Source organism: Paroedura picta, chromosome 8 (assembly GCF_049243985.1).
Source record: "Paroedura picta isolate Pp20150507F chromosome 8, Ppicta_v3.0, whole genome shotgun sequence".
Lineage (NCBI taxonomy): Eukaryota > Metazoa > Chordata > Lepidosauria > Squamata > Gekkonidae > Paroedura > Paroedura picta.
The window spans coordinates 12,983,165-13,010,033 of NC_135376.1; the positions used below are offsets into that span (position 1 = coordinate 12,983,165).

The following is a 26,869-nucleotide window of genomic DNA, read 5'->3' on the forward strand; positions in this document are numbered from 1 at the left end:
CATACAGAAGTTAAAAGGATCAGACAGGAAAAACATCTCAGCCTGAGATCCTGGAAAGCCACTGCCTGTCTGAGTAGACAATAACTTTGATGGACCAAGGGTCTGATTCTGTATAAGGCAGCTTCATGTGCTTATGTGAACCCACACCTGCCTGACTAGAAAGCCCCATATTATAGTGAAGCATGGCGTTAATACCAGGATGCATGTTTATATGGGGCACTAACCAGGTTGGCTGAGTGTGCTCCACTGCAGGAAGTGAAGGGAGCACCCTGGGATATGATCAACACACCCCATTGGCTCTACAAAAGAACATTAAGAGCAATAGCAGTTGGCAAACCATCTTGGGGAAGCTGCCTGCTGCTACCAAGCTTCTCACTGAGGAGCACACAACAAGTTTCTGAGAAGCTTCACTAAACCCAACTTAGACCAAGCATCATTTTTGAGTGGCTAAGTTCCTTTGCTTTTCCATCATGTCTTTATTATAGCCTGTTGGCCAACTCAAGCACTTATTTTTGTGCAGCACTGAGGCCCCGTAGGCAATAAATATTTATTTAACAAAAAGTACTAGGAATGTTGGTCTAGAGTAGCACATAAAAAACTATTTACCGCATTGTAGAGATTTATTGCATAGGGCTGACAGCAAGCATAAACTACTAAGTGATAAAATAGGGGTATTCGTATATCACAAAGTCTTAGTTCAAATAAATACACAATAAGCTGCCAATTCAAAAATCCATCTTGGCAGTAATTTACTGAGAAATGTTAATTTTCGCAGTAATCAGCAAAGCGATGCAGTGCCAGCTCTATTCCGGTTCTGAAGTTTTCTGTCTCAGGGTCAATCTCTCACATTTCAAATGCAGCACATCAATAGTTAACAATGTTCTAAACTCTAATCTCAACCTGAAGTGAGAGCAGGTGCTTTCCTGTTACCTTCACCATCTGAAGGTGAAGCAGTGAATATTTTCTCCTTGGAAGTCTCTGCAATTTTGGAGTCGAGAATAGAAGAATCCACCAAGAGACTCCTCCCTGTCTCAGACATTAGTGTGCTGTTGTCCACCATGATCAAAGATGCATTTCCCTTTAAGAGCTGCAAGAAAAACAACCAATAATAATATTCTTAGAAGGGAAGAAACTCACAGGTCAGGACTGTAATATACTATGGTATTTTGATAGGGAACGCCTACATGTTCATCTTTGCCCCATATTTATCATCCAAGTTATCTTATGGACATGGTTAAACCTTCTTTTCCCCTTTGGGTCATTCCCTATTAAATAAAACTATAATATCCTGGACGAGCATCCCTTGAAAAAAGCCTCCCTGCTAGCACGCTTAAACATCATCCCCTAAAACATAACTCAGGGCAGATTTCTGAGAACTCCCGTAGCTGATATTTTGTTTATATAAGTGTAATGTCCCATACACATTAGTTCATATACCCACAGAATGTCCCATATTTGCACCACTTCTTCATCCTCTAGCAGATTATCTGACGTAAATGAAATTATTTTGTGCAAACAAAAAACATAGGATTAATGTTATATTTGGCAACAGTCCAACATTTATTGTAACAGTAGTCAAGGTTTTGTTGACTATTTAAAATCACAATCGTCTCTTGATGGAATCTGCAATTACTTCCATTTGCTTGCTGTTTTTGTGTATGCCAATAAAGGTCTTCTGATCTGAAACCTTCTTTTCCTCCTTCTACATTCATATTACTGCTTTCTCCTCAAGATCTACTCCCCTATAAGCACAAATTCCTCTCTCCAAACAGTCACCACTTTAGCTCGCTTATACGAAATGGACAGAGAGCTATATTGTCTTTCTGACACAGAATACCCCTCACCTAACAGTCTGGAAACACAGTATTTTTCTTCTCTTATCCCCCTCTCTCGTCTGACTTCTTCAGCCACTCATGAGTCCTGAACTTGTTCGTGGCACTGCACCCACACACCAAACACACATACAGGTGACTGGTGGCTGATTGAAAGATGCAAGAACTCTGCCCATCCATCAGACAGACATCTACACCCCAGTACTATTTTTTAGCTGCATTCATGTGAGGATGGGTATTCATACTTACTAGGTAGCCATTAAGCATCTCCTGCTCTCAAGAGAAGATTTTTATTCTGCTTAGCTACCAAAGACTTTGCCTTGATCTGGCTAGCCCACGATCTCATCAGACCTCAGAAGCTAAACAATGTCAGTACTTCTATGGGAGATCACCAAGGAACTCAAAGTGGCAGGCAATGGCAAATCACCTCTGAATGTCTCTTATCCTGAAAGCTCTAACAGGGTCACCATAATTGTGAATTGTGGCAACCCCCTCTTCCTTTGTTATAATTATGGATGCAGCCAAAGCAAAAGTAAATGAAGAATATGAGATAGACCAAATCTATCTATCTCATATGGAAATAAGATAGACCAAATCAACTGGTAGACCACCTAGGGCCAGCATACTGCTGAGATTCTTATGAAAATGCTGGACTAGGTACATCTAGGTCTGACCTGCATTCAGAGGCAAGAGAGCCTAAATGTGCACTCTTGCTCAGTGCACAATTCACGGGAGCACTACAATCCCACTTAAAAAAGAAAGAACAACATAATGCTGAAATGAGCTCGATGGTCTCTTAAATGCGCGCGCAATAAGATCTCTGGCAGCTCCCAGGAGCCTCATTTCAAAAGTGAATACTTGACATTGCATATCTTAACATGAAAAGGGAACAGCAGATATCATAAACGTAAACATAGAAAGGAAACTTTCAGTTGTGGGAAAGAGGTTTACCTAAATAAGGAGGCCAAGCTAGGTGCTGAAACAGGGACTACATTTTGCTGTGTCCAATCCAGAAAGGGACAAGCACACAGCCACTGTCATACGGAAAAGTTTAAAGTCAAAACACTTCTTCCTGCAAATGCTTAAAATTAAAATTCAAGAAAAGCGGTTCATTACACTACTAGAAACCCAGACTGCTGCCTAGCAAAAAGTTAGCAAGAAGAAATAACTATGTGTAATTCTCAACATGGCCTTACCCGTGCATCTAGGAACTGGGGCAATGAACAGACAAGATAAATCGTTCTACTAAGTTAAGAAAAGCTTGCAGAAAAGGTGTGCTGAAAAAGGTTTGCAGAAAAACCTAAAATCCTGAGGGTTACCAACTCCATCACAGAGAAATTTTTTTGGAAGTCTGGGCATGGTGCCTGAGGAGAGCAGGGGCGGAGCTCAGCAGGGATGTAGTGGGGCGGAGCTCAGCAGGGATGTAGTGCCCCACAACCCACCCTCCAAAGCTACCATTTCCTCCAGAGGAGCTGATCTGAAACTAACCATCGGCAGCAATTCCGGGAGAACTCCAGGCCCTACCTGGAGCTTGGGAACCCATGCAGATGGGACTTCCCTCGCCCCAGAAGGACCTGCAGGAACGCCCAGTGAAAGGGCTCGTTCCGTCCAAAGGGGCTGGAAACCCCAGAGCCTCTTTAGTGATGGAAACGACCTAAGAACCACCAGCCCGAGACAGGTGCCGCACCCCCCACGCCAATTCCAGACCCGCGTGACGTCACTTCCTCTCTCCCCCATTACCTGTCCGTCCTCACAAGCAGGCCTCCAACCCTTCGCGCCCTCCGTTCGCCTTCCCACCAGCGGCCCCTTCACCGACCACCGCAACCCCCTCCGAGGAAAGCCGCCATTTCCCCGACACGCCAATTCAAAAAGCGAGCGTCTCCCCCCAGCTCACCGCCCATTGGCTGCCTCAAGCCAGAAGGCGGAGCTGAGGGAAGAGGCGACGAATACCAGCTTCCTATTGGTCGGCGGCACTCTAAGTCCGGCCTCGAGAGAAGGTGCTCCCTCCCTCCTTTACTCAGACTACCTTTGCTTTAGATTGTTAGGCTGTCTTTGATTGGGCGCGGCGCGCATGTAAACCGGGCTCCCATTGGCTTTCTATCCGATGGTTTGTTTGATGGATAGCTAGTCAGCTCTCCGCACCGTCCATTCGCTTCCATTCCCCCCCCCCTCAAACCTCTGCTCACCTGATCGGCTGAGGAGGATTTTTTTTTCGCCCCTCCCAACGGTTTTAACGGCGAGCGACGAGAAAAGTTTCTTCCAGCCGTTGCTGCCCCTTCGCAGTTATTCGCTCCTCCTCGCCTCTCAAGAAGGGGACGAGTCCTAAATGAATCTAAGCGCTGTACGGCAAATTTAAAACAATTTCCATAATCTCACCGGTTGGTTGTCACGGCACCTCATCGCAAAGAACTGTGGGATTTGTAGTTCCATGAGGGAGCGGCTGCTTACAAAGGCACCCTGGCAAAAACTAGGCTTCCCAAGATTCTTTGCGGATGAGAGATGTGTGACTGACGGCTTCGAATCAAGGGAAGGGATGTGGCCTTATTTTTAAAAAAATAGCATCTTGGTGCTTCCAAGAGGTAGTTTAAGCCTAGTTTAGGCTCCAGCTCCACCAAGTGAATGTTTACTCGGAGGAAAAGTTTTGTGCGTTCAATGAAATTGAAGGAAAAACAACTGCGGAATTCGGATTCACCTGCAAATAAGCACGCATCAGACTACACATTCTATAAACCTAATAGGCAGTACTTACTTTTACCTGCCGCAATGCTATCTCCATTTTAATGGGGATTACTTGTAACTGACTAAAGGTTACGCTGCAGTGGAGAATAAATTTTGTTAAAGTTCCTGAGGGAGCCACTGACGTGCTTCTGCTGCAGCCTAACATGCTTGCTGCCCAATCTGGAATAGCCATAATCAAATGTGGTCTTTAAAGTTACACAAGAGTTAAGTGGGATTATTTTCAGTAAATATGCAGCAGATCGGGTACTTCATCAGGGAAATTTGACTGTCCAATGTTTATACGGTACTTTTGATTTTGTTGCTGAGGCTACTACTAGACTCAAATCTTGGCCTGATTTCTAGATAGCTTTGTTCCTGTATGGAGTAGTGTTCATTCACATGAACCTACCTGTAGCCTGAGTGTACACAGATCTCTGGTTTGTGTTCCCCCTGAGTACACACACATACAGTGTCTTGATTGTGGCATGAGCCACATTTATAGGAAGTATATATGACATCATAAAATGTTCATATTTGCTCAGTTGCAGTACCTCCCAAGGAATATGTACTTTGTGGGGCAGTCTTACTTCCTGCTAGGAATATGCAGTTCAAGTTCTCGCTGCCAAAGTTGCCATGAGCCTAATTAGGATAATTCTAATGTATAATATCACTATTATGACAATAATTATAGAATAAAAACATAATTATCATTTTCAGAAATAATATATCACTCATTTGTCGCAAACAGAACTAGATATATAATCTAATTTTCCCTGTTCTAGGGCTGCCTGTGCATTAAACTACAATTACTCTCTGGTGTTGTTGCTACAAGGATAAAGTGACCAGATTGTCCCACTTTTGGAGGGACATCTGGGGGCACCTGGCAAATTGTACTTATGTGCATTCTATGAAACTTTTTGTTGTTCCATAGAGACCACATTTTGGTGTCCCGCTTTACCAATGTTGAAATCTGGTCACCTTATAAAAGGATTATTTCTTTTGCTTTAAGAGGCTTTTGCACTTCATTAGGCATCAGAGAGACATTATATTTGTTATATTTCCAACTGGATAACTTCCTTCCCCCCCTCCCCCCTTGTACCCAGCAACTTGTAACCAGGTCAGTGCCCACAGTGAAAATATTTAGGCTATAGACAAAGGCCTTAAGATCATGTGCTAACAATTGCTTCCTTTAAAAAAATGTCCAACCTGATAAGGAATTCTGGAAACCTAGAAAGTTTGCACAATGCCGTGTAATTTTGGCTGGTTATTATTGTTGTTCTTATTATTATTATTATTATTATTGGTTACTCTGTGAGGTAGATGGGGCTGAGAGAGCTCTGAAAGAACTGCTCTGCAAAAACAGCTCTAAGAGACTTCTGAATAGCCTGGGTTGGCTGCATGTGGAGGAATGGGGAATCAAACCTGACTCTCCAGATTAATGGCCACTGCTCTTAACCACTACACCAAGGTAGCTGTCTTATTGACAACTATCATGATGTAGCGATTTCAGCTACAGATTACGATCCTAGGAAACCCAGATTTGAATCCCCACTTCCAGTATGAAGCCTGTGGGTGACTTGGGGTCCATCAGTCTGTCCTTCCTCACAGAGTGGTTGTTGTGAGACAGTAATGATGAGAAGATGAGAAAAAGCATCTCTGAGTCCCAACTGGAAAGAAAAGCAGGATATAAATAAATAAAAGCCATTGATGTGGCTTTTGTTTTGCAGTTACAACATAGCTGGGTGGCTATGAAGTTGGGGCCATCTATAACACAGTATTTTATGAACATGGGTAGTATGTTCCATACTATCAAAAAGTATCACGCAGAGGAAAATAATGCACAGACAAGCACCCAAAGTATTAAATGTAAGGTCGCTCAAAGCAACACTTCACTTATAGCTAGTGATTGCTATATGAGATGGAAATCCTAGACCAGGCTATCTCAACCAGGGTTTCGTGAAACCCTGGGGTTTCTTGGTGGCCCTGGGAAGGTTTCTTGAATGGGTGGGAGTTAATTTTTAATAGATTTTAAAAATTTGTTTAAAAAATGGCCAATGACAGACCTAGAAGGTGTTGGAAGGGGAGGGGGCCCAGGTGGGCATGTACACAGTTATCCTTCCCAACTGTATTCTGCACCATCATGCCACTTCTTGGGGTTCCTGAAGGCGAAGAGTGTTTCAGGGGGTTTTCAGTGGTAAAAAAGCTGAGAAAGGCAGACCTAGATGGCTTCCTTCTTACAAGACCTCTTCACAACAAAGGCCTGAAAAAAGGCAGAAAGTCAGGTAGCAGCTACCCATGTCATTTCTGGGAAGCCTAACTTCCACTTCACAATTGATAGTTTTTAAATAAAGGATGTCCCTTTAGTCTGTAGTCTTCCAGACATGGCAAAGAATTTGGTTTTTAGTTCATGCTTTTCACTACCAATAGGAATTTCAAAGCGGCTTACAATCACCTTCCTTTCCTCTCCCCACAACAGACAGCCTGTGAGGTAGAAAGGGCTGAGAGAGCTTTAACAGAATTGCTATGTAAGAACAGCTCTAACAGAACTGTGACTAGCCCAAGGTCACCCAGCTGGCTGCATGCGGAGGAGTGGGGAATCAAACCCAACTCTCAAGATTAGAGGCCACCACTCCTACACCAAGGTGGTTGTCTTAAGTTACAATGTATGCAGAATTGCTAACTCTAGCTTGGGAAATTCATATAAATTTGGAGGCAGTGCCTGGGGATAGCAAGGTTTGTGAAAGTAGCTCAACAGGGATGTAGTGTCACTGTGGGACTCCCATTTCTCCTAGACTCTATGCCATAGAGCAGGGGTAGTCAAACTCCGGCCCTCCAGATGTCCATGGAATACAATTCCCATGAGCCCCTGCCAGCAAACACTGGCAGGGGCTCATGGGAATTGTAGTCCATGGACATCTGGAGGGCCACAGTTTGACTACCCCTGTCTATCTGTTCTCTAAAATTACCATTACATTCAGGGGAACTGCTGTTGATATATAAGTTATAACTCCAAGCAAACTCCATGCTCCAATAGAGGTTGGTAACCCTACAACACGTGTTATGTGCCTTTCTCTCACTTTTTTTTCTCTCTCCAGGTACCATCCCTATTAAATAAGCCAGAACATTCATATCATTTACAGAAATAAATATGCCCACTGGCAACCATTGTCCACTTCAAGCATACCTACAAGTCAAGCATGACTTTTCCTATGCTTTAAACTCTCAGATTTTTCATGGGACCTCAAGCAACGAGGGGTCGGACAGCAGAGAGAGGTAAGAAAGGGTAAAAAAAGAATGATGACTGGGTGCCGGGAGAAATCAAGAGGGAAGATAGGAAGAAAGCAGTGCCTCTTGGTGGGTAAACTCTCTCCCTCTGCCAAACTTCATCCATCCTAGTTCCAGAGTGTCTACAGCCAAAGTCCAATGTGTATGAAACGGTGCCAGTCTTTAATCACTCATTGTGTAAAGAAGCCCCTTCTCAGTCTCCAGATTCATGCCACAGCCTTCACATCCATGAGAGTCTAAATTTCAGCAAGGGGGGGGGTTTATCATGTTTCATGGGGGGTTATATTGTACCCCACCATGAGTCCCTGGAGAGTGGTGGGCTAAAAATCTAAGGAATAAATAAATAATAATAATAAATAAGGAAGTTCGGGGGTACACCTGTTAAGCAGCACCTGCAGCCTATACAGGTGTCCCCATAAACCACCTCTCATACACTTTGATACACAAAAGAAAAGGATGGCTGAAAAGTCTTTAAGCAGCGGCTAGCCGGATACTGTTCATGGATCCCCACATTCAAATGTAGAATTGGCAGTGTTTAAGCAGCGGCTGGACAGATACTTTTCATGGATGCTTTGAGCAGGGGGTTGGACTAAATGGCCTGTATGGCCCCTTCCAACTCTGTTATTATTCTATGATTATATGAAATGAAATGGAGAGTGGGAGGTGTACGCCACCCTCAGTCTCTGATGGAAGAGAGAGATAACAGAATTTTTATGGAATTTTTAATTGTGTATTCGTATGGAACTTTAAATTCTGTATTTTAATTATGCACATTGGATGTGTTGTAACCCTTCCTGAGCCTCAGGGGAAAGATGGCAGAGAATGCAACAACAATAAAAATAAATAAATGAGTAGATCCATCTTCTCATCTACTCATTATACCCTTTCCCAAGTCTTCTCCCCCATATGCAGTGGCCTTAGGAAGAAAGAAATATGGCTCATGAGCTGTCCCTTTCCTTTCCTTCATTCTACTCCAGCCCCTTTTCCATTTTTCCTCAGTTCCTTTTTTCCGAGCAGCAGAATCACCCACCCAAGTAAAAGTTGTTTTTTCCTTCTATATTTACTGCAAGTTAGTGGAAATAACCAGACAGATACAGCATTCCAGCTGGGGAAATTCCTGCAGGTTTGGGGGCATGGTCTGGGGAGGGCAGAAGTGGGGAAAGGGATGTGAAGCCATATAGCGCTTCCATTTCATCCTGGGAAACTCAGAGCTACCATTTCATCCTGGGAAACTCAGCTCTGCAACTAGCCTGAAGATCAGTTGTAATTCTGGGAAAACTCAGGAGGCCGGCAACCAGGGCCTGTTTATCCATGTAGCACATGCAACGGGCTCCATGTTTCCAGGAGCCCCTCGCTGTACCTCCCCCCCACCCCCTATGGACCAGGGCAGTAGCCTCTCTCCTCCTCCCTTTTCCCTCTTTAAGGACCCTTGGAGTGACACCCCTTTCTGGAGTCTGGCTGCTCCCACTGCAATGGTACTCTGCTAGGGCCCCACAAATCCTTAAGCCACACCTGCTGGCAACCCTACAAGTAATCGCATCTATGGAAAGTATCATATTTGGCTAGCCTGACAGAAACCCTTTTCTTTCAGCCTCAGTCGTTCCTCTGCAACATAGGAATATTAATACTGACCTGCCTCATAGGGTTGTTGCATCGCGTTGAGTACTTGAAACGACTAACCTAGTGTTATGTATTATTATCCTGAAATCCCATTTTGCTCACAGGCCAAGGGCTAACAGCGGACAACCAAAGTTGTAAATAACAGCCATTAGGTTTCCTTTGTTGTTGCAGCAAACCTAAAATTAGAACTCAACTCAGAAACCTTTATTGGCATAATAAACCACAATCCAAAAAACTAAAATTAGACTGCTGGGAGTTCCTCATGCTTCATCTGCCAAACACTTTTCAACATCCTTGGAAAATACGCATTTTAAAGAGAACAACTGCTTTGAACCCTCTAAATAAAGCACCAACATCTATTGTTAACAAGCATTGCCTTATGGACACATCTTTCTGCTACTCAGATGAAGCCGTGGAGTTTGTGGATGATTCATCTTAAAACAAAGATGAAGGATATGGGAAGCCATAAAGGAAACACAGAGGTATTCCATTGCATAAGTAGAGTCATAAAAATGACTGAACCTCTCAAAATCCTTTTTTATTTTTCCCTTCTACTGAAACTTTGTGAGCTGGAAAGAAATATTTTTGCATTTACTGATTCTTTTTTTTACTGATAAATGCTTTGCATGTCACTTTACAACATCAACACAATAGGGGCTTGTTATAAATAGCAGTTTGGCCCAATTTCTCTTTTATATGATGAATTCTTGCCGCAATTTTTGTAATATTCAGATTTAATCAAAAGAATAGTCAGCTCGTGAAAACCGGGTGGGGGACACAACCCACTGTTGTGAGATGGGTTGAATGGATGATGTTTTTGATTGGATATGCTTTAAAACTAGCCATTCTTTGTAATATCTCCCGAACCCCTGCCTTTCTGTTGTGAATATAAATGGATTAACCTTATCGATGTATACTTCCTGCATTTAATGAAGGGAACTCTGGCTCATGAAATCTTTTGCTAGAATAATTCTGTTCTCTGACATACCACTGGGCTCTTGTTTTATTTTCCTGTTACAGACTAACACAGCTAACCACCTGGAATCAACAAATACCATAATTGCAGCACATGCTACTTAACAACCTATGTCCAATACAATCAATGCACTTAGAAGGATGTAGCTCTGTATGGGATAGTATCCCTCATTTAGCAAAGTCTTTAAAGGACCAGGAGGATTCCTTCTCCAACTCCAGCACAGAATCAATGCAAAGAAACAAATGTGTGTCTGTGAGGGGGGGAATCTTTGTACAGCTGCAAGTTAATGTGGCCCAATTCGGGCATAACTGTTTTTTTTTTCCCCTTTTGTATATCCCTGCTTAGAATTGCACTGCAAATGTCCAGACAGCACATCTCCAAAAAGTCAGTTGAAGATAAAGGCAAGAACTACATGTCACAGTAGATGGGCACTTAAGCAACTGAAAAGAGTGCCACAATAGAACTCAAAGAAATATTGAACAACAAAAGAATATTAAGCAACAAAAGAAAGGTGATTTGTCACTCATGCGGAAAAGGGACTGCAATGCTTCCAAGCAAAAGGGTCCCTTTCCAAAAGCAATAAGAAAGAATAATTTTAAATGGCCACCCTCAAAGAAGTACTGACGTAAGGTACAATGGTATTTGGACAGTGCATGTTCTTAGGAGCACAGCTACCTGGAAAATACTGAGAAAAAAACGATTAACACTGTAACCTACCTACAAAGCAGGTTACCCACCAATGGTGCCAGAAGAACACCATATGAACAATCATATGGACACAAATCCAGTATGAAACTTTGGGGTCAAAAGCCTATATCTATATTCCCAAGGAGAAACTAAGCAAAATGGACATGAGAATTGAGCAAAGTATTTTTTTATAAGATATGCCTTAGGATGTCCTTAACCCATTAACTGAGACTGCAGAAATTTGCCACACAATCTACATTGCTGAAAAACAAAATCTACAATCACAAAAAAGTGAACATCAAAGAAGTCACGCTGATGAAAGAAACCAGAGTACAGTAGCCAAAAACAGGGACTTTTCAGATGAAGCACCAGCAGAACCCAAAGATCCAGAAGGGGATGCAGAAACTAAGGTCAGAAGATCAACCAGAGCAAATAGGGGAGTAGCACCAAAAAGATTCCCCTATTTAAGTAAGTCAGAGATGGTGGCAGAACCTTCCACGCGGGAAGACGTAGAGAAAACAACCAGTAACCAAGCAGAAAAGTGGAAGAAGGCTGCTGAAGAGAAAATTGAAGCTCTGCTTAAGAACCAAACATGGATGTTCACAGGGAAAACAGCAACAGTAAAAAGATAAACATTGGGTGAAGTCACCAAATACACAAGAAATGAGAAAGTCAAAACATGTATTCATTGTCAATCAAAAATTAACACAAATACTGAGAGATTCTTACATGTGATTATGTCAAATGTCACCAGTCAATAACCAGTCCAGCCAAAAATAGCATGCTTACCAAAACTTCCATTAGATCCTATAGAACAAGACTGAATGCATCACACATCACATCAATGCAAACACCATTTCCATTCTGTCTCAGAAGAAGAAATCTCACAAAATGCCAGTGTAGTCACAATTGTCCCAGAAGATTAAATCTCCAAAAACACCAGTGGGAAGTTAGCTATAGACCTGTTTTGCAGACAGTACTCCAGGAAATCTCCCAAAACACTCCTGGGAAGCTAGCTAGAGACCTGTTTCACAGACTCTAGGAAATCTTGAAAAAACACCAGTGGGAAGCTAGCTAGAGACCTGTTTCGCGGACTCTACTTCAGGATGCCTTTTCTAGTGCTCCTTTGGTATCTGTAATGAATGCTAGAAATAAGCCAAAGTATCTCCTCTCAGGCTTCAGGGTACAGCTTGAGCCTTCAAGATACAGCCAGGTGACTTACCAATTACCCATACATAAGGAAAAGAAGGAGTCCCTCAGGGGAGAACAACAGGATGCAGATGGGTTTTCCAAGACGAATCCCAGAACACTCTGCAGGAAAAGATCAACCTAGAGGACTGTGAACACTAGATCTTGAGGAGGGGTATTGGAATATACAAGAGCTGGGATGTGCATTGTTCAGAAATATATGAGGAATATCCTACAGGGGGCATCAGAGGAGATGTTAGCATATTTAGGTCAAGAAATTCCTGATATTTTTCAAATAATCTCCTCTGTGTCCCAACTAGCTCTATCGGAGACTTCCTGCTCCTTTGAGCATACTTCCTCTCTGCTTGCCTCCCAAACAGAATGATTGTGAACAATTACACATTAAGCAGAATGTCAGATTCTCTCTTATTTCTATACGAAGTTGCTTATCTTCCAAATAAAACTATTTTATTCTTTTAAGCAGCTCCTCTACGCAGCTTTAAACTCTGCCAACACAGCTCAAGTGGCATCTTTGACAGGCAGGTCAGTCAAATTTATATTACAAAAACATCCTGTCCTGTTTGTGACAATTGATAATTTGGGCTTCATTCTTTGAAAGGCTTGAGGGCTGTGGAAACCTTTGTAATTAAGGCACTTGAATTTATTGCTAGCATTTATATAACCCTCTCAGGATTTAACGTGTGTCATGAACATGATTTGGTTGTTAGCCATTCAATGCTCTGCTGGGGCAAAACAGCAGATCAGAGACTACCTAATACATTCACTGCAGAGACATGAATGGAACTGGGGATTTGTCAGATCATATCCCATTTCTCTTGGCCATCATTTTATATTTTATTTTATCCATAGGTGAAGGGAATATGTGATATATTAAACAATGCAGGAAATAACACTGAGGCAGTCAGAGCAGGATAACACATTCAGCAAACATTCTGTAAACCATTCAGAAAACTTTCTGTAAAATACTTTACAGAAAGGCACAGTCTATTGAGCCATCCCATTAAAACTTAGCCCTATTATCTTTATAGGAATGTCCTCCTGAACAATTCTGTTCTAGGGGAAATTTAGTCTGAGGAATGACAGAAGCCTGAGAGTCTTCCTGATATTATTAGGCAGGCCTTTCTACAAGGTGGGGGCTGCTACCGAGAAGGCATCTGTGCAGGCAGCTGTTGCTTCTGCCCATTTGTAGGATTGCACCTGCAAAAGGCCCTGCTGGGATGAGTGAAATTGTCATGGCAAAGCATTGTTGTAACCCAGTTTATTGAAACTCAAGAAAATGTGTCATGCCTGCCATCTTTCCTCTCTATGGGTTTATAACCCGTGGGGATCCCTTCCCACTCCAAAACCATCCTTCTCCACTCATAAGTTTCCAGGAATTTCTAAAGTCAGAGTTGGTTACCATCCCCACTGTATTTTCTTGATTCGGATTTTATGTCAACCTTACCCTCTTATCTGTTCTTATGAGTGGTTCTTACCCATTGTGACAATACTGACTAAGCTTTGATTGGTTCTGGTCTCACATTGACCTTGTGCCTTCTCCCCATCTCAGCCTTGGGTTCCTGACTCCATGTTGGGAAATTCCTGGAGATTTGGGAGTAGAGCCCAAGGAGGGACCTCAGCACCCTATAATTTGTGGGGAACCTATTATGTAATTTCCATACCACTTAATGTGTTTTGTCAATATTTACGCTATGCTTGTTTCTTTCTGGTGGTTCCAGATTTCCAACATCCTAATGCATTGGTTACTGAATATTCCATTTTGATGATTGTACTTATTCAATATGCCCTGAGTCGCTGTGAGAAATGCATGCTAGAATAGGCAATATTTGTAGTGTGCATGATTAAATAGCACAAGAAGAATATCCTACAGGGGGCATCAGAAGAGATATGTAGTTCGATAATTTAATTAGGAAATTCCTTTCAAATAATCTTCTCCTGTCTCAATTGGAGACTTCCTGCTGCTTTGAGTACACATCCTACCTTTCCCCCCTCAAGAATATTAGTCAGTTAGACAGTTAGGACTAGCTCTCTCCTGTTTTGGTAAACAAAGTTTGTTTCTCTTCTCAATAAAAAATATTTTACTGTTATAAGCAGCTGTTGCTTGCTCCTTTTCATATTTAAACTCTGTCAACAAGGTAAACTATAAGGTTAATAACATAAACCAACAAAGTCAAAAATAAACAATGCTATAGAATAGTCCACCTTCAAAAGTAGCCATTTTCTCTAAGGGAACGGAAGTGTATTGTCTGGAAATCAGTTGTAATTCCAGGAGATTTCGAGGCCTCACCCATCCAGGTTGGTGACTGCATCCCAGAACCTTTTCTGCCATCATACTCTAAGTACAAATTCAGCTGCTTTGGATACATAAAACAAAGTTTGAGCCTTTAAGACCGTGGTTTGATTCTGGGTATAAGCATTTGTGTGCATACACTCTTCATCAGATACATTGAAACTGACCACCAACCATTACATATAGGTAGAAGGAGAGTGGAGGAGTTAGTTGCCAGGAAGGGCTAATTAGAGTGAAGCTATAGAAGTAACTGAGTGATAAGTATAGCAAAGATTGGATTAAATAGTTGGCAAGACCTATACATAGCAGCAAATTAGCATACAGATAATAAAAGAATTAACAAACAGATGTGAGAACTGAGTGACTTAGCATGTATAGTGAGACAAGAATACGATATCTCTGTTAAGTCCTGGGGGTTCAATTGTCCTGAGTGTTGTAATAACTTGTAATTCAGCAATCTCCTGTTCTAGTCTGTTTCTGAAATTGCAACAAAACAGCAATTTTGAGGTCCTGGTTAAATGCCCGGGGGGGGGGGGGTGTGAAATGTTCTCCTACAGGCTTCTCAATTTTGTGGTTCTTGATGCCAGCTTTGTGTCCATTTATCCTTTAGTACAGGATCTGACTGACATAGAGGACTGAAGGAATATATGCTGTCTTTCTTTAAGGGTACTACTGGACTCCCCAGACTTTATTAAGTTCAATATAAGCAGGCTTGGTGTAAAGAGCCAGGTTGGTGTCGTGGTTAGGAGAACAGACTTCTAATCTGTCAAGAGGGGAGCTCCCCCGCATGCAACCAGCTGGGTGACCTTGGGCTCGCCACAGCACTGATAAAATTATTCTGACCTAGCAGTAATATCACTGCTTTCTCAGCCTCACCTCACTGGGTATCTGTTGCGTGGAGATGAAAAGAAAGGTGATTGTAAGCTACTTTGGGTAGAGAAAAACAGCATATCAGGACCAACGCTTCTTCTTCTGCATGATTGTAATTTTTAGGGCAAAATCCAGAGCAGGACCCCTCCCCCGGTTAATTAGTAAATTCGAGAATCCATCTCATCCCGGGCAAATCCCATCGATTTGGGCAAAACTGTTTTCTAGCTCTTCGGGTGCCGTGCGCCTCCTCGCCCGCTAGGTGTCTCTGTGCGCGGCCGTGCCGGCATCGCGACCGAAATTCAAAGCCTCTGCAAGGACACAGCGAGGCTGAAGGGGACGGAAGCGCTCGGACTTCCTCTCGGCTCTCCCCGCTGATTGGCTTGCGAAGGTTATGAAACCCTTGAATGGGGACTGCGAGCCCCGTCGGCTGCAAAGCGGAGCCCTTTCCTCGGGAAGCAGGAGGTCGGCGCCCGGGCATCATGAAGGCGGCCGTGGTGTTGCTGGCCGGGCTGGCCGCCTTCACCGCCTATTACGTCTACCTGCCCTTGCCCAGTCCCGTGTCGGAGCCCTGGCGGCTCATGCTGCTGGATGCCTCTTTCCGGGCTGCTCAGCAAGCGGTAAGGCAGCCGGGCGGCTGCAGCTGCTCTCCTTTCCTTGCCCGCTTTCCATCATTCCAGCCCGGAGGGGAACGGGGACCGGCTTTGGGCTGCATCCACCGCCGGTATGGGCGGCTGCTGCACCGGAGCACTGGTTGGCGATCCCGTGTGCGGGGATCCGGTTGCCCGCGAGCGCTGTAGCAGGGAGGTGTGGATGCAGGGAATGGCTGGCTGCAGGCGATCGGCGGCACTTTCATTTATTCCTTTATTGGCGCCTCGCTTGCAGTGCCAGCGGTCGGCGGGGCTTTTGTGCGCCTCGTCAATGCGCCGATCTCGGTCCTCTTCGCGCTGCGTTGGGCTTAGCGCTTTCCCCGGCTGGGATGCAAGCCTTGCAAACGGGAGGCTGTTTTCGTGCCTCGCCGGTCCCGTGAACCCCCCCTTGAACAAGCGCAGACCGGCCCTTGCATTTTAAGACGGGGACGATCCGGCTTGCCCTCGGCTGACCCCCGGCACCGGAGCAGCGCCGATTCTTGCGACCCCGCCCTGGTTTGCTTTTCGGCGGGGCAGGAGGCTTACCTGAAGAAGCGAATGCGCCTTGTGTAAGCCACCCGGTCCTACCTGCACGCTTTATTTTATAAGCGTTCTCTCTTTAGGATTGGGGAGAGACAGTCGTTGCAAGAGGTGCATGCGTCTTTCGGAGAATGAACTCCGGTATGGCTGAGCTTTGGTGGGTGCCTACAGCCACCGTAGACCTTCAGCAGGATTTCTATGGCTTGGAGCAAAATTTCCCGTCTCTTGGCTTAACTTGCTTAGCGCCTGTGCCTGCAACGCAAAGGAAGGCTAAGCTGCCATTTGTAAATCAGCAAGCCCAAGGGAGCAGGACAACTCAAGAGTGCCTTCTCCCCCCCCCCATCCGAAACCTGCTGATGGTGCCACCTGCCTTTCCATGGTTTTATTTATTATTAAATTTATACCCCGCCTTGCAGCATAGTAGTCTCGAGGCATCTTACAGAATAAAACCATAAAAAGAATACATCCCATTAAAGACACAATAACATTAGTCACAGTATCCCTTCATTAAGATGGCAATAACAAAATCTCCCCAGTCCAGCTCTGCCAATTCCAGCCAACCCCATCTAATTCTAACCCTGAAAGGCTCAGATAGGGTTTCCCAGGGGCATTTCAGAAGTCAAGGGGAACAGCCTGTAAATTACTTAAATTTGGTGTTATCTGCAGCTGTGCTGTGACAGTTTATTTCTTACAGTCCCTTTTTGTTTCTAGGCTGAAATGCAGTTAAGGCAATGAACCAAATTTCTGAAGACTTGCTCTGCATCTTGAGATTGGGCGGGGGAAATGCCCTATCCCTTTACAAGAAGCTTAATGGGTTGAAAGGGATGGCTGAAGTTTGGCATCAGGTAGCAAATGAGGTCCACATAAGCCTGTATTAAGGGGACAGGGCTTTTGTGTGTGTGTGTCCTGGTAGCCCTATGGGAGAAACCTGGAGCTGTGTTCTGAATAACTACATCCGCTTCTAATCAAGTTGTGGTTCTGTGGCTTTCAAACTGTATTCCAGGAGGCTCTGAGGTTCCTTCAGGTGAAGATGAGTCATGTCAACCCAAGGTTTCTGAAGGGTGGCTTAGAAGGATGTTTTTAGGAGGTCATGGCTCCAGTGGAGTGAGGGCCCATCAAACTTAACCAGTGCCCCAAAAACATAGGCATTAGAACATTTCTCAGTGGATAAAACAAGATAGACTTCTTCTCTTTCTTTTCCCCCATAGAAAACCTCAGCAATTATTGATTTTTCCAAGCAGCTGTCAAAGGACAGTACCAAATCCCCTTGAAAACTGGTGAAGGGATGGAAATATGGTTTTCCCCAGCGTAATATAAATTGTCCTCAGCAGGGTTGCCTGGAGAAATAGAGACCCTGGTCCTTTAACAGAGGACTAATGGGAGGTTGTTGACCTGCTGAAGTGATTTGCCTCCGTGCCATAAAAAGCTTCAGCTGTGTTTCCACACATTAAGTCTTTAAAGAGACAGAACATTCTTTTCTGGGCCGATTGGATAACCAGGTACAGGCTGAACCCTACAATTAAACTTCTGTGAATGACGGGAACTGTGTGGCGCTCCCAGTATGTACTTTAGCTTTCGAAATCAACCAGGAAGGATTTTCTAAGATGCTGGAATAAAGTGCATGGCCCCTTCCTTCCCTCTGCAATTTCCCTGATCAAAACTTTTAGCCCTGGTGGGGAAGGAAAAGGTACCAGTATCTGGCATCTTCTCCGTAGTCCAGCCTTGCCTGATCTCCTCCAATCTTGCCTGCTAAGCAGGGCTGGCTACTGTTTTAATGCTTGTAGATATTGTTTCCCTGTCTTATTGATAACAACAATGCAACTTGGATTGTTTTACTGTTGTTGTATATTTAATTATGATGTTCCCCGCCCATTCTGGGAAGGGACGGTACACAAATCGATATAATAAGTAGTACTTGGATGGGGGACCAACAAGGAAGTCGATAGCCGTGATGCAGAGGCAGGCAATGTCAAACCACCTCGGAATATCTCCTGCCTTGAAAACCCTACGGGGTGGACATAATTCTGCTCTGACTTGGCAGCACTGTCCATCACCACTACCACCCTCCTTTCATCAGTGGGTTTTAAAGCAATTCTGGTTAGCGATAGGGGGAATATTAATTATTATTATTATTTTGATTTATTTCCCGCCACTCCCAAATGGCTCGTGGCGGGTTACAGTGTCTTAAAACCCCATTAAAATTCCCATTTAAAAACTTTAAAATGTCACAACATGGCGGCACAATAATAAGATCCCCTTCCTACCCCCCTTCCTAAAAAATGGGGGAGGTGGAGGAGAAGGAGGTCAACGATGTTCAAGAAGAAGCCCCGGGGGAGAGCAGTCAATGTACCCCAGCAGCCCCAGCCTCAACCATAGACCATTAACCTCTGCTGCCTTAAATATTGCAGTCCCAGTCATATTTTCCTCCCACACACCCCTTTTCCAGTGACAATGTGATGAAATTAAAAGTGCATGTTTGAGTATGAAGAAGAAGAAGAAAAAGAGTGGGTTTTTATACTCCACTTTTCACTACCCAGAGGAGTCTCAAAGTGACTTACAGTCGCCTTCCCTTCCTCTCCCCATAACAGACATCCCGTGAGGGGGGTGGGACTGAGAAAGCCCTGACAGAACTGCTCCAAGAACAGTTCTAACATGACTTTGACTAGATTCAAATGGGTAGCCGTGTTGGTCTGAAGTAGCACAATAGAATCAGAGTCCAGTAGCACCTTTAAGACCAACAAAGATTTATTCAGGGCGAGTGCAAAGCACTCTTCGTCAGACTCACGCCCTGAATAAATCTTTGTTGGTCTTAAAGGTGCTACTGGACTTTGACTAGCCCAAGGTCAACCAGTTGGCTGCTTGCAGAGGAGTGGGGAATCGAACCTGATTCTCCAGACTAGAACCCTGCTGGTAACCACTGCACCCAGCTGGCTCTCTGCAATCTTGTGATGCAGAGTCTTTGGGATCATGGTATTCTAATATCTCAGAGACAAGTTGCAAACATGGAGAGCTACCTGAAATTGCCTCAGACTTAGATTGGTATTGGCTTTCCAGATTAGAGTCTGCTGATGCTTTTTAAGCACTACACCATGTTGGCTCCATTGAATTACTGTTAGCGTGGAAGAGATTGTTGTTTATTGATGTTATTTTGCCAAAGTTTTATTGTGTTGTCTTTAAAAACTATGTTCAGAGCCTACTGGGAGTTGGAAGTGAGTTGAGCTGGGCGCTGACAAGGTTCGCACTGTTCATTGGGAAAGAGGAGGATCAGTCTAGTTCAGCATTTTATCTGAAGTCAGCAAGTGCCAGGAATTGCACAAGCAGGTCTCGTATGGTAAAGGGTGCCCCTATTTGAACTTGAAATGCAGAGGGGCTGTGCTTTGATTGTAGAGTATCTGCTTGGTGTGCAGAAGGTCAGTAAGGACAGCGCAGGAACGCACAAATGTATTGCTCCGTGCATGGCAAATATCTATGTATACAATAAAGAATAATTATTTTTAAAGGCAGCCAAATTGAGCTTGATTCCATTTCAGAGCTGGAAATTATATTGTCTAGAGCAGTGGTCCACAACCCCCGGTCCGGTGACTGGGACCGGTCCGTGGATCAGTTGGTACCGGGCCGCGGCTCCTCCTCGTCCTCCTCCCTGGCTGCTGCTTCTGGGGCAGCCCTGCCACTCTGCTACTGGCTCACCTTTGGTGCTCTCCAGCGGCCACCATGGCTGGGGCTCCCCCTTGGCCTGGCACTGTGGAGCAGCTGCTGGCAGCGCCCCCCCAGCGGCCAGCGGGAAGTCAGGGACGCCGGTGAGAAAGCAAGTGGAGCAGGGGCTCAGGCAGTGGCGACATCCCTCGGCAAAAGACTACCCCCCCCCGGGCCTCAGTAAAATTGACAAGCGTTGACCAGTCCCCAGCAATAAAAAGGTTGGGGACCACTAGAGCAGCCTTTCTCAACTGTTTTGACTGTTGAGAACCCCCTGAAACATTCTTCAAGAAACCCCAGAAGTGGTGCAATGGTGCAGAATATGGTTGGGAAGCAGAGTTGTGGACAGTCGCAGTCCTGCATGAACCTGGGCCAGTCACAGTCCTGTTAGCTCTGTTCTCACAGGGCAGTTTGTCAGACCTCCTCAGCCCAAACCTCACAGGGTGTCCGTTGTGGGGAGAAGAAGGGAAGGTGATTGCAAGCTGCTTTGAGACTCCTTTGGGTAGTGAAAAGCGGGGTATAAAAAAAACAGCTCTTCTAATCAGTTCATACTTGGCAATCCCGTAAGCAGTAAATTAACATACAGCTTAATGAAGCAGTAAATTAACATACAGCTTAATGAAGCAGTAAATTAACATACAGCTTAATGAAAATGCTTAATGATTTCCAGGGGCAAACTGGAATAACAAGCTATTTGTTTGGATTCCTATGTCTTCCTCTGGACTTCATTCCCAGAAATTGAATTCAAATAGATAGCCTGTTATTCCTGTTTGTCTGTGGGAATCGTTAAACTTTTTCATTAAGCTGTATGTTAATTTACTGCTTACAGGATGCCTGTAAATATGGACATTACCTGCAAGCATGCCATTGTATCTGAAGAAGTGTGTATCTGCACACCAACACTCCTACCTTGAATAAAACTTTGTTCATAGAATCATAGAGTTGGAAGGGGCCATACAGGCCATCTAGTCCAACCCCCTGCTCAACGCAGGATCAGCCCTAAGCATCCTAAAGCATCCAAGAAAAGTGTGTATCCAACCTTTGCTTGAAGACTGCCAGTGAGGGGGAGCTCACCACCTCCTCAGGCAGCCTATTCCACTGCTGAACTACTCTGACGGTGAAATATTTTTTTCCTGATATCTAGCCTATATCGTTGTAGTTGAAGTTTAAACCCATCACTGTGTGTCCTCTCCTCTGCAGCCAACAGAAACAGCATCCTGCCCTCCTCCAAGTGACAACCTTTCAAATACTTAGACGGCTATCATGTCCCCTCTCAACCTCCTTTTCTCCAGGCTGAACATTCCCAAGTCCCTCAACCTATCTTCATAGGGCTTAGTCCCTTGGCCCCAGATCATCCTCGTCGCTCTCCTCTGTACCCTTTCAATTTTATCTACATCCTTCTTGAAGTGAGGCCTCCAGAACTGCACACAGTACTCCAGGTGTGGTCTGACCAGTGCCGTTATACAATGGGACCATGACATCTTGTGATTTTGATGTGATGCCCCTGTTGATACAGCCCAAAATGGCATTCGCCTTGTTTACTGCTGCATCACACTGCCTGCTCATGTTTAGTTTACAATCCACAAGTACTCTAAGGTCTCGTTCACACACAGTGTTACCTAGAAGCGTATCCAACATCCAGTAGGCATGCTTTTCATTTTTCTGACCCAGATGCAGAACTTTACACTTATCTTTATTAAATTGCATCATGTTCTCATTTGCCCATTTTTCCATTGTGTTCAGATCTCATTGAACTCTGTCTCTATCTTCCGGAGTATTTGCCAGTCCTCCCAATTTGGTGTCATCTGCAAACTTGATGAGTAGTCCCTCCACCCCCTCATCTAGATCATTAATAAATATATTAAAAAGTACTGGGCCGAGCACCAAGCCCTGAGGTACCCCGCTACTCACCTCTCTCCAGTCTGATGAAACACCATTGACAACAACTCTTTGAGTGCGGTTCTCTAACCAATGCCCTATCCACCTGACTATCTGAAAATCCATATTGCAGTCCTTCAACTTATCCATCAGAACATCATGGGGAACCTTGTCAAAAGCTTTACTAAAATCCAAGTAAATGACATCAACCGAATTTCCACGATCCAGCAAACCTGTTACTTGGTCAAAAAAGGAAACCAGATTGGTCTGGCAGGACCTGTTGGAGACAAATCCATGCTGACTTCCTTGGATCACCAAATTGTCCTCCAGATGTTTGCAGATCACTCCCTTTAATATCTGCTCCATTATCTTCCCCACAACAGAGGTCAGACTCACTGGTCTTTAGTTTCCCGGGTCATCCTTCCTCCCTTTTCTGAAGATCGGAATAACGTTTGCTCTCTTCCAGTCCTCTGGGACATCTCCAGTCCTTAAAGAGGTCCCAAAGATGATGGACAAGGGCTGTGCAAGTTCTCTGGAAAGTTCTTTGAGCACTTTGTTGATTGTAAAAGTGCCACTGGACTCAAAAATTTTGTTCTGACTCTGTTTAGGCAGCTTTGTGTGTTGTATTGGCCTCTTGCCTTAAATTACTGCACTGATAAATTACCCCAGGGCTAAGGCCAGAAAATTTTAATCATTATATCTTGTCCCGTGATTTTCTGATACCCCACGATTCAACTGACTCAAGCTAACAATTGAGATTTCCAAGAGTATTTTGTTTGTTTAATTACTCATCCTCCGCTCTGGATATCGTCCCTGGGGTACCAGATACTGACTCTGGCTGGTATAAAAATGAGCACTGCTTGTTTTTTGCCTCTAGCTTAATTCCAGTCCAGAATGTCTGCTGATAGACGGGCTCTGAAACAATAAGATGGTTATTTGCGTTGGAAGGTAGCAACCTTAATCTGTCTCTGTTCGAGGACAAACTGATTTGGCCAGGATTCAGATACAGAAAACATTGTTCTTCAGCCCCAGTGAAATGCGACTTGGGGGCATTCGCTGTTTCACAATGAAGGGAATAAACCGCTTGGAGAAAAAAGGGCTGGGGGTTGGCAGAGTTTAAATAGGCAAAATAAAAGCCGAGCACCGGCTGCTTAAAGAATAGCTTTATTGAGAAGAGAACCGACTTTGTAAAGAAGAGAGGAGAGAGATAATCCTAATTGAGAGCCCTCTTGGTGTTAAGAGTGGTGGTCTCTAATCTGGAGAACTGGCTTTGTTTTCTTACTCTTCTACATGAGGCCTGTTAGGTGACCTTGGGCCACAGTTCTCTCAGAGCTCTCTCAGACTCACCTAACCTAACAGGGTATCTGTTGTGAGGGGAGGAAAGGAAGGCAGTTGCAAACTGTTTTGAGATTCTTTCAAGTAGTAAAAAGTGGGGGCATGAAAACCAGCTTTGAGATAACCGTGACCAGCCCAAAGTTAAGCTCTCTAATGAGGCTCCAAGTAGCCTGGATCAATTGTAGCCAGGAAATAGTGTTGTCACCTCTTCCCCTTCCTTCCCTTCCCCTTATTACAACTATGATGGCAGTTTCCTCCTCTCACTCCTGGTTATTGAGCAAAATTATACAATGGGAGAGAGTCATAAACAACACTTGGGGGTGGGGGGAGATTTTCAATGGAGGTAGAGATAAACCATCCCTCTCCGTTTGTGAGTAGATGCCACCTCACCCCACAGGCCTCTGGATAAAAAACAAATTGCAACTTTAGAAGGAAGATCTTTCATTTCTTCTGTGTTGATCTTGAGAAGTTAACAAGAGAACGATATTTGTACTTGAGTTCCGTGAAGGATACTTATCTTTCCTTTGCTGTAACCTGGCATAGTTTGCTGAGGTTGTGTGTTTGGCTTCGAAAATGACAGGGAAAGGGTGTGGACGGAAACCAGCCGAAATGATACCTCGCCCCATGGCTATCTCTGCAGAAAAATTGCTAATGCCCAGCAGCTTCCCCTGACACAGCTTTCCCAAGGAGCAGTTTGCCTAGCCAGTCTCCTGCCTGCCTGGGTGAGGACAGAAAAGGCCGGTGCGTTGCTTAACGCTGAGGCTTTCCTCAAAAGAGTCACTACAACTAAAGATGCTGCCTCAGGCAAGGAGTTTCCTAACAGCAAGGAAACAGCCTTGCCACACTTGTAGGTGGGAACTTGTGAAAGGAGATATGGTTGGTGGGATGAAATAAAACACCTGAAATAAAATGGCTTCAGAAGAAGGATGAGGGGCGGACTGGCTCGAAAAAGATGGAAACAGAGCAGAGAGTTAAGTTTCCCCTCAATCCTAAATACATGCTTAGTATGTTTCCTGATAATATGTCTATACAAGCAGATAATTCTTTTTTCATGCTGCGGTAGCAGGTAGACTCCTAATTATAGGTTTTGGTTCTAACTTTCAAGGCCCTTTGCGGTCTTGGCCCCATATATTTGAGGGACCACCTATCGCCCTTTGCTCTCCGCAGGGCCTTGCGCTCTGTAGGCACTAACCTGTTGGTGATTTCTGGTCCACAAGAGGTTTGCCTGGCCTCGACCAGGGCCAGGGCCTTTTCGGTCCTGGCCCCGGCTTGGTGGAATGAGCTCAGGAAGAGTTAAGGGCCTTGCGGGGAACTTTCACAGTTCTGCAGAGCCTGTAAGACGGAGCTCTTCCACCAGGTCTTTGGTGGATGCCCAGGCACGGGGGAATTTAAATAAGAAATAAATAATTGCATCAAGATGGAAACAACAAGACTTACCTGGAGTTGCTATGGTTGGAGAGGCTGGGGCTCTTTCCTAGAATTTGTGGGTAAATAAAGCTATGTATAGAGACCTCTTGTGGTGCAGGGTGGTAAGGCAGCAGACATGCAGTCTGAAGCTCTGCCCATGAGGCTGGGAGTTCGATCCCAGCAGCCGGCTCAAGGTTGACTCAGCCCTCCATCCTTCTGAGGTCGGTAAAATGAGTACCCAGCTTGCTTGCTGGGGGGTAAACGGTAATGACTGGGGAAGGCACCGGCAAACCACCCTATATTGAGTCTGCCATGAAAACGCTAGAGGGCATCACCCCAAGGGTCAGACATGACTCGGTGCTTGCACAGGGGATATCTTTACCTTTAAAGCTATGTATATTGTATTAGAGCAGTGTTTCTCAACCTGGGGGTCGGGACCCCTTTGGGGGTCGAACAACCCTTTCATGGATCGCAGCAGGGCAAGAAGCTTGGTGGGGGGGGCACTGCCACTTTTGCCACTCCTTCTGCGGGCACCCGTGCTCGGCTGCCAGCTGCTCCAGCAGCGCCTCCAGCACAGCGCAGTCTCCCACCAGGCCTCCAGGTGGCGGCACAGCTTGGCGGGACAAGAGGCAGAACTGAACTGAGAAACCCCAGAGAAAAAGAAAACAATTTATCTACAATCATGAACAATGGATCCTTCACGCCATTGGTCAGTTTTGGTTTAATTTCTATGAAGGAACACTTGCAAAATTGTATGGTTTGGGGTCACCTCAACATGAGGAACTGTATTAAAGGCTTTGAGACATTAGGGCGGTTGAGAATCTCTGTCTTAGAGCCTACTTTGGTAGCTAGAATCTATAAATGGACAATATTTCAAATATGAAAGACTATAAATTTTTCCTGGGGTGGCCGCTGGGGGGGGGGATTCTCAGTCCGGTTGTCCAATGCAATGTCAATTGTATTTGAAATTTATAATCTTTCTATTTCTGTATTTTCCTTATTCTTTGAAAATAAAGTATTAGGAAAGAGGAAAAGAAACAGAGCAGAGAGCAACCCGTAGCAGAACTAACTTGGCAGGAAACTCCCAGGAAAGGATTCTTAGAACTACATTGCAAAATTATTCTCATAGTTCACTAGTCCAGAGGGATGCAAGTAGACTTAGTGGGAACATGGTGTTGTGTCTCTTTTTATTTTCCCCTTTGCTCTATGGCTGCTACAGCTTGTTGCCCAACTCTGTTCCTTCCTTTTTGCAATTAATCACTAGTTGCCAGTTTAGTTACAAAGGGAGGGGGTGAATTTGAGCTTTTGGAGGTCTATCTGCTTCTACATTCAAAAACTTAGCTTGGCTTGCCAAAGGCTGAAGAATAAAGGGAAGAATAAAGAGAACACTAGCCAGGATTTGAGACAAGTGTATCAGGTTGAATTCCAATGGTCTCCCCTTGGCAAAGAGTAATTTGAAGGGAAATCTGGGGGGAAACGGGTTATTTTCTAGAAGGTAAGCCTTTAATGATGAGGTGATTTGCATTCCAGGGCGGTAAAACAAATGTTATCTCACAAACTCTGATGGCGACTACACTAAAAAGAACCTTATTTTTTGAATTGTCGAAGGCTGTCATAACTGGAATCAACTGGTTGTTGTGGGTTTTCCAAGCTGTGTAGCTGTGGTTTGGTAGCTGTTATCCCTGATGTTTTGCCAGTAACTGTGGCTGACATCTTCAGAGGTAAGCTGGAGAAAAGATAGAAATCTTTCTCTGCCATTTTGCTGAAAAATGCATGGCAACCAATCTTAGCTTTGTTGCTTGAGGTTGGGTGGAACATTGCTGTAGGAGAAGTGAGATCCTAATAGAGGCTTAGCAACATGAGTCAAGTGTACGGGTCCCAAGGTAAGTCGAGGAGCCTGCAT

At 44.5% G+C, this 26,869-nt stretch overlaps 2 protein-coding genes and 1 long non-coding RNA gene across 13 annotated transcripts in view; 2 read left to right on the top strand and 1 right to left on the bottom strand.

The window, feature by feature from the left end:
- The window catches only part of ECT2 (epithelial cell transforming 2), a 50,801-nt gene extending 46,582 nt beyond the window's left edge, over positions 1–4,219 (bottom strand). For 4 of the 11 annotated variants that reach the window (XM_077348394.1, XM_077348389.1, XM_077348391.1 and 1 more), the window contains exons 1-2: positions 3,573–3,766; positions 931–1,087 (exon numbers count right to left, since the gene is read on the bottom strand). In XM_077348394.1, coding sequence (XP_077204509.1) covers positions 931–1,060 — 130 coding nt within the window. In that variant the 5' untranslated portion in view covers positions 1,061–1,087; positions 3,573–3,766. Of the gene's footprint in view, positions 1–900; positions 1,088–2,783; positions 2,806–3,572; positions 3,767–4,018 lie in introns of those variants that run through there. The other 7 variants (XM_077348392.1, XM_077348388.1, XM_077348390.1 and 4 more) reach the window with 4 other exon arrangements.
- LOC143842975 (uncharacterized) lies at positions 4,078–14,368 on the top strand. Its single transcript, XR_013233415.1, has 3 exons — positions 4,078–4,173; positions 7,646–7,823; positions 10,777–14,368. It is a non-coding gene; the product is annotated as an uncharacterized LOC143842975 (long non-coding RNA).
- Positions 14,369–15,802: 1,434 nt separating this feature from the next.
- Positions 15,803–26,869, top strand: part of NCEH1 (neutral cholesterol ester hydrolase 1) — a 29,340-nt gene continuing 18,273 nt past the window's right edge. The window contains exon 1 of the mRNA XM_077348395.1: positions 15,803–16,104. Coding sequence (XP_077204510.1) covers positions 15,892–16,104 — 213 coding nt within the window. The 5' untranslated portion in view covers positions 15,803–15,891. The remainder of the gene's footprint in view (positions 16,105–26,869) is intronic.